Genomic DNA, 8032 nt, shown 5'->3' with positions numbered 1-8032 from the left:
AATGTTTGTCTGAAACAGACAAATTTCTCTTGTAAATGAGTTTCAGTGGGACTACCTGTATAAATAAAGGTTAAATAAAAACTGCATCAAGTTTTAACACCTCAAGGGTACAGCTGTTTGTCACATTAAAAATAAACCACAGCACAACAACTTCCTGCAGCACTACAGAGGGGTGAAGAAGCGCTCTCCACCAGCATTGTATCATTACCATTATTATTGTATTATTCATTTTCTTTTTTTACATTCTTTGTAGATTATCACCTATGTCTCTGATTCAGTCAGAGGCTCTCAGTTGGTCATAACAAAGACAGCTGATAACCACCATCATGATACCCATTATCTCTCACTAAGGTCTTAGGTTGGGCCTAGTCAACTAACGCTTAGAAAGCCTGAAATACATTAAATTGACTTCATAGTAAACTTCTATCATGTAGTAAGATATTTAATGTGGACTTTTTATGCTTTTCCTTATTGCAGCACGTAACTAATGGTGAATATTAAAAGTGGTGAAAGTGGTAAAAGTTTAAAACAATGAGGTCAGGGCACGTGCAAGTCATCCCCGTCATGATTTTTTTTTTTTTTTTTTTTTTTGCATATTTGTCACCATTACATGTTTCAGATCTTTAAAAAAAGTTATATTAAAGCTAACCAAAGTAAATGTAAAATGCAGTTATTAAACGACAAGTTAAGTTATTAAGCAAGAAAAGCTATTCAAACGTATCTGACCTTGTGTGAAATAGCAATTGCTGCCCTTGTTAGCTGGCAACACTCGGCCACTTGAAGTGGAGAGGGTGAGCAGCTTTAGGTACCCGGGTGTCTACATCTCTGAGGACCTCACCTGGTCACTGAACACCACACAGCTGGTCAAGAAGCCTCAGCAGTGACTGTATTTCCTGAGGAGGCTGAGGAAATTTGGTATGTCGGCCAAGATCCTCAGCAGGTTCTACAGCTGCATTTTGGAGAGCACACTGACCAGCTGCATCACTGCATGGTATGGCAGCACTACTGCTATGGACCGCAAACGCCTGCAGAGAGTGATAACAAATGTGGAGAAGATCACAAGGACTCCGCTGTCCTCTCTGCAGAGCATCTACCATCGCAGAGTCCAGAGGAGAGCTGCCTCCATCCTCAAAGACCCCACACACTCCCAACACGGACTGTTCACACTTCCGTGAACCTCGGGGTGGAGGTTCAGAAGTGTGAAATCCAGAACATCTCGACTCAACAACTCCTTCTTCCCCACTGCCATCAGACTCAGTGGGGACTCAGAACAGCTGACCTATTTTTGACAGTAATAATATATATTTTTTTGCACATCAGGTCATCTTACATATTAAGCCAGCATACTAAGCTGTAGCTCTTTTGCACACATCTCTGTTTCAAATCTCCATATTTTGTCTCCCTTTCTGTCTTCATTTATTCATTTGTACTATTTGTATTTATATGTTCTATTTCTGTTGTATATATTAATCGGCATCTGTAGGTGGACAGCAAAGAAAGAATTTCATTGCACAGAGAAATGCCTTGAAACACTTTGAATCCTGAATCCTTGAATCCTTGTTAAACCATGAATTAAATGTGGTTAAATGCAGTTTTTATAAATCTGGGTTATATTTCAATAGAGAAGTTCAGGCCTGATTTGTGTCAGACGACATGTTGAATTTACTGACAGTCTACCCTTTCCAGACAACTATCACTTTTGAAGGTGTTACAAAACTATCTCTAACGCCTTGGGACTCCAGCAAACCACAATGAGAGTCACTGTGTACAAAAATAGAAAGTTGGAAACAGTTAGGTCATTGTGAAATTTCCCTGTAGTGGTCAAACCACCTATATTATTCCAAGAGTAAAAATTGGCTCATGCATGTGGTCACAAAAGAACCCAGAACCCAAGTGTTCAACAATACAAAAGAGACTCGGCACAACTTGCATCCATGGGAGAGCTCTAAGACGAAAACCACTGGTGGAACACAAAGGCTGTACTCACATTTGCCAAGTAACACAGCATTTCATCAAAAGAACATCATACCAACAGTCAGATATAGTGGTGGTAGTGTGATGGTCTGTTTTTGGTGCTTTAGGAGCTAGACAACTTTCCTTAATTGATGGGACCATGAATTCTACCAGAAAATCCAGAAAGAGAATCTCTGGCGAGAAAAATGTACATTCTCTCATTTGCTGAGGTAGGCTTGGATACTTTCCCCCCCCTTAATAAATAAAACATCATTTGAAAACTGTATTTTGTCTTTACTTAGGTTGTGGTTTGAAGATATAAAAGTAAACCTGAAATTATTACAAACCACAGAGTTTGCAAATGAGTGAGTAACCATTAAGTACACAAGGAGTGCATTCAGCAGGTATGGGTAATTTTATTCACTTTAAGTTCTTTTACACCATAAAGCTTAGCATTGTGTCAATAAGGAGGATCTGTAGTCACTCATTTCCTCCTTCCCAGGGTGTTAGTCTACTCTTTACATTACTACCACTTTCCCACACTGTTAAACTCAATACTGACATCATTATAGCAGTTCAATCGTCTTCTTACCCGCCTTATTTGAGCCAATCAGCCTCCACTCTGGAGAGTTTAAATCTCAATGGTCTGTCGTTCACAGTTTCAACCCACCCGAGTCACTCAGAGCTCCATCCAAGCCTTAATATTCATCTTCACCACCACCAGCGTTTAGGGGTCTTGTCTTAAATCCGATCACCGATGGGACCAGAGTTCAACCAGCAGACACATTGATCCATTTCTCTATCTCAGTAAATATTCGCGATCAGTTCTTCCAAACGATCTCTCCGTATTGAAATGACAAATGTGTAAACTGTTGACTTATTTATAAACTGACAGATGTTCATGTAGCCAAGAAAAATGCAGCTTTAAGTACACTTTATGTTTGTTTTTATTATATTACATATAAGAAGAAAGCTGTTTAAATCTTTTGATATAAAAAGTTGAGTCTTCTTTTATTATGTGTGGTTCATATCATCTGTATCTGTAAGGTTGAACCTGAATTTGGCTGCGTCGTTGGCGATTTTCAAGTTCCAGGCAGTTTTCATAAATATCTTCTTTCTGTTCCTGTTGCACAAAAAAGGGGAAAAAACCAAATTCAGATGTTTAGGCACCACTAAACATCTCCACATGTTTAATAATACCTTAAGTTAAAAAGGCGGCAGATCTGCTTGATCTTGTATAGATCAAGCACCTAACTTTGTTTGGTTTTTAAGTCTGACTTCTCAACAGACAATAATAAAATTATTATATTTACCATTATTGAATTGGGAGAACGAGAGCTAGAAAGAGAGAAAGAGATGTTGTTTTTAATCCCAGCAGTGTAATACTGTTAGCATAAAACTGTTTAAAAGCAATGACTGCAGGAAACTTACCGTAAACGTCGTTTGCAGACTTTTCTCAGAATGATCACAATAGTAATTAGAAAGATCAGGAAACACGTACAAGGTACAATAACTATGGCAAGCGGGATATTCAATGCTTTTCTTGCTTCAGCATCCTCTGTAAAATACAAAAAGGGACTTGTTTCAGTGCAGTTCTAATATTCAGTTAACTTTTTTCACTTCCATGTACAGTGTTTAACAAATCTATTAGACCACCTGTCCTAAAAACTGTTAAAGACAAATATTTTAGAACTCTGTCAGGAACTCATTTTAAGATTATATTCTTATGAGCTTTTCTTTTGGATGTTTTTATGCCAATGTTTTAAGCCTATTGACCATTACAGAAACATAAAAAAGGATTCTGGTAATGCTGTATCATAAACCCTACATTGGGTGATCTAATATATTTTTTATGCACTGGAAGACCACTATGGGTTTTTCTAGTCTGTTTTAGACGTGCAGAAAGGAAGTTAGCACTGCTTACACATACCCTGTGGTCTCTCTAAAGACCTCAGCCTCTCAAAAAATGTTCCTTGTCATAATTCTTCTTTGTGTCAAAGTCTGAAACCTGCAAGCTTTACAGAAAATAAATTTTACATTAAACCAATCTAACCACAGAATGTCTAGAGTTGTACAATACACAAATATAAAGGCAATGCAAGTGAAGCCAGATGTGTTCGCCTCTTTTGTGTTTGAACACAGAGGCAACTTTCAGTGTCTGACTTTCCCCTAGAATAACATTTGGTGGTAGTGGAAACTCAACTTTCACCTACTCCACTCTAAAAGCTTCCAAACCACTGGCAGTCCCAACTTTTGTCTTTGATACAAAGAGAGAGAGGGAGAGAGAAGTTGATATGGAAAGTGTCGTTATTGCCCCCTTCTTCCTGTTTCCATGGCTCGACTACCCCCTCAGTCATGCTAAATCATTCCTTTTGTTGTTACTTCAGGTGTGTAAGGAATGCTTGTGTTTTTATGTGACCTGAAAACTTCGAAATGAGTAATTCACCTGTAATTACGAGCTCCCATTTCTGTTCCTCGACTCCCTTTAATGCAGAGAATTCACAAGTGTAGTTTCCCGTGTGCGAACTCTGGGCTCTCGTTATGGTTAATGCATACAGTTGGTTCTTTAACATGGACACGTTCAGCTTCAGGCTCTCAGCTTTAGAGGACGTTACACATCTGACCTTTGAGTCCTTTGAGCTGCTGTTAAAGGTTTCATCTGGCCTGATAGTGAACAGAATATCCCCATTCATTTTCCACGCCAGTTGAGTTAAGTTGCTAATTGAGTCATTGCTACAGTTCAGGGTCACTGTGCTCCCAGCTGTCCGTGAGATCCTGTGTGTTTCTGATAAAAAAGAAAATCATATTGTAGGTTTTGTGTTTTGCTGGAGTGTCGTAAATAGAATACTAAAGCAACAGGAAAACAAAACTATTCCTCAAAAATGCTGAACACAGCTCAAAATGTCTATAAAAAGAAAATTAATTGATTTGTAAATCATTAAAACTCTACATACTCTACATTTTTATTATTCATTGCTTGCATACTATTTTAATTACTTATAGAGATTAAGTAACTTTAACATAGTCATGTTTGCATATCAAAGTGTAGGGAACAGGGCCAATTTCCTCCACAAAAAGTGCATTAAAGTTTAAGTAGCAGTCTTCTGCCGATTAAAGCTGTCGTAACTGAACTGAAAATCAATCAAAATCAAAAAGCTAAAACTATAACTCGCCCACATATTCAGCTTATCGTTGCTGTTCTGTGGGTCACATATTTTCCACATTTTCAAACTGTTCTCATAGGCTCTTCACATTGTCAGAGAGAGCTCAAATTCATTTTACCTGCTTGCAAGAAAATATAGAAGAAGCAGCATATTAGAGTCAAGGTCCAGTTGATGCCCAAATATCTTGAAAAGTCTTCCATGGCAACATGAAAGAAAGATCATTTAGAAACATGTTTTCAGTATGTGCAGGATGATCTTTAAATATTTGTAACTTGTATTTTATTTGCATCTTTTACTACCAGAGCTTCAATTAGATTTGAAATGTAATGTCCTTGAGAGTAATAAACAGCATAGCACAAAACACACCACAGTAAAATTTCTAAATTTCTAGCATATGAAGAATTTTCACCCAAATTTGAGCTTTGAATTTCTTTTTAATTACAGGAAACTGGAGAACAGCAGCCAAAGAGTAGAATTTAAATAGCATGTGAGTATAATCAAGCACATTACATTTCCAGTGACGGTAAACACATCCTGTATAAACCTACATGCAGTACGGTAGCAACAAGGTTGTCTTACCAGTATTGATTGCCATATGCTGTTTGGTCCTTATCTCAATACGACAACAGCTTTAAGGTCACAAAAACAAGAAAAGGCAATATCTAATAGCTAAAGTAATTAGAAGGTACAGCTTCTATGGCCGACATACGTGCATAGCGTTAAGATAAAGCCTTGCTGGCGTTCTTTCACAATACCACAGATAGTTCCACTCAGGAAGTGAAAAACTTTGGTCTGTGGCCATGTGAGAAATATGCTCATATTTGTTTGGTTGGCCTTTGAAAGTTGCAGGAGATGCTGTGAGAGTACAAACTGACATTTGTTGATGATGGCATATTGTAGTAGCTTACAACCCTTTATTGTACTGTTCTACTTATTACAACACCACAGCAAGAGGCCACAGTTGGCATGGCATGTTTCCTTGCTTGTTTCCTTTGTCATTTTAAAAAGAAAATGCATAAAAGTCCACTTGAAACTAGAAAGAAGAACACTGTAACGAAAACCCTTTTAGCAGTCCCAACTTTGTGCTCTTACATGGCATTGTAGGGAGTAAAAAGTCAAACACGAAAGAGTGCAAGATATGAAAAAGATTCTCTTGAATTTGAGAATAATGTTCCAAGCTACAGTTGAGCAAACCTTATCTGTGTAATAATAATAATTTATAATAAACATAGTAGTTCACCCAGGTTTCGGGAAGAAGGCAGTCTCCAACAACTGGAAACATCTACAAAGTGAAATGAGAGCAAGTACTTTTATCAACAATCCTTGTGACTCATGTGTGGTATGTGTGCACCTCTGAGGCATAAATTACTGGAACCTCAGCTAACTAGAGACAATTTTTTATCTGCCAGAGGCACACCCAAAAACACCCAGTCACCACTGGCTCATATTTATATCACGCTGTCATTTTGGATCAATTGTTTGATATTCTGACACATCTTTCTCAGTGGAGCTTTCAGACACTTAAGCAATGTTATGGCTGTTTGTTGTTTCGTTGTTTTATGAATGTGTTTTACTTTAGGTAATTTGTCTCTTTGTGACGAATGCGTGGTTGTTTTTGTTTGTGACTCAGGGGTTGTGGATCGTTCAACCTCAGTGAGTCACAGTTCACAGCCTGTCTCATGTTTTCGAGCATTACACATTCAGACTTAGAGAGACTTAGAGCTTTTTATTGTCATTGTGCAGTTTCTTGCACAGCGAAATTGGGTAGCTGGACCACAAAGATGCAAAAGTAAGAAGAAGAGAAAACAATATACAACGAGGGGGAAAATAAATTAATTAATTAATTAAATTAAATTAAATAAAAAGCAATGTATATGTATACACATTAGTTTTACAAATGTTCGTTTACTTTCACTAATACAAAGCATTCCACTCTTGGAAATTTCCTTCAGAGAAATGTTAATATTAGCTATTATTAGCTTGTACTCTATTTTCTCCGCAAACTGAGGGATGCAAGAGCCTCAACCCCCATTATGAGCACCTTCTACAGAGGCACAGTTGAGAGTACACTCAGTGCTGCATCACTGTGTAGTATGGCTCCTGCACTGGGTCCTGCCAGAAAAAGTCAGTGATGAGAGCAGCGAAGAGGATCATGGGTACTTCTCTTCCCACCCTCCACGACATCTACTGCACCCGCCTCACACGAAAAGCCCTCTGCATTACAGGTGACTCCACTCATCTGTCCAACAGCTTTTTCAGCTTGCTGCCATCAGGAAGGAGACTGAAGAGCCTCTGGGTTAGAACCAGCAGACTGAGAGACAGCTTCATCCATCAGGCTGTCAGGATTCTGAATTCTCTCCCTGCTCTGTCCCTCTCGACTCTCATGCACACAAACTCCAGACCTGCATTCACCTTTTCCCTCTGAACCTCCACCATCGCCCTTCGCTGACTGCCCCACCCCCACTTGCACACAAACTCTTGCCCGCAAGCACTCTGTGTTGGACCCTGTTGTTTATGCAAGATTGTATTCTGTTTATCTTTTCATCTTTAACTTGTTTAGCGTACACTGAGGGCCACGGGAGCATTGCGATTTCAAATTCCTGTGTATGATCTGTACATATGGTTTTTGGCAATAAAGCTGACTCTGACTTTGACTTTGGCCAGAAGTTAGCCTCTGGTTAAAATCAGAATCAAATTTAAAATCCTTTTCATCACATACAAGGTGTTGAGTGTCCTGAGCAGCGGCATCACTGTCTGGTATGGTACCTGCACCGTAACGGATCTCAATACCCTACAACAGATAGTGAGAGCAGCTGAGAGGATCATCGGAGCCTCTCTTGCCTCCATCACAGACACTTATAGCACCCGCTCCATCCACAGAGCCACCAGCATTGTGGCTGGCCCCACACACCCCT

General features: G+C 38.9%; 1 protein-coding gene across 1 annotated transcript; it reads right to left on the bottom strand.

Moving 5' to 3' along the window:
- Positions 1–404: 404 nt before the first annotated feature.
- LOC102080959 (uncharacterized) lies at positions 405–6114 on the bottom strand. The gene is made up of 6 exons (XM_005460003.4): positions 5697–6114; positions 5236–5310; positions 4400–4738; positions 3385–3511; positions 3267–3291; positions 405–3076 (listed from the first exon to the last, which is right to left on the bottom strand). Exons 1-6 carry the CDS (start codon positions 5710–5712, stop codon positions 2984–2986), a joined length of 675 nt encoding a protein of 224 aa, XP_005460060.1. The 5' UTR covers positions 5713–6114; the 3' UTR covers positions 405–2983.
- Positions 6115–8032: the final 1918 nt, after the last annotated feature.

The sequence above is a fragment of the Oreochromis niloticus genome, linkage group LG16 (genome assembly GCF_001858045.2).
Source record: "Oreochromis niloticus isolate F11D_XX linkage group LG16, O_niloticus_UMD_NMBU, whole genome shotgun sequence".
Taxonomy (NCBI): domain Eukaryota; kingdom Metazoa; phylum Chordata; class Actinopteri; order Cichliformes; family Cichlidae; genus Oreochromis; species Oreochromis niloticus.
This window is presented reverse-complemented; position numbering and strand designations above follow the sequence as displayed.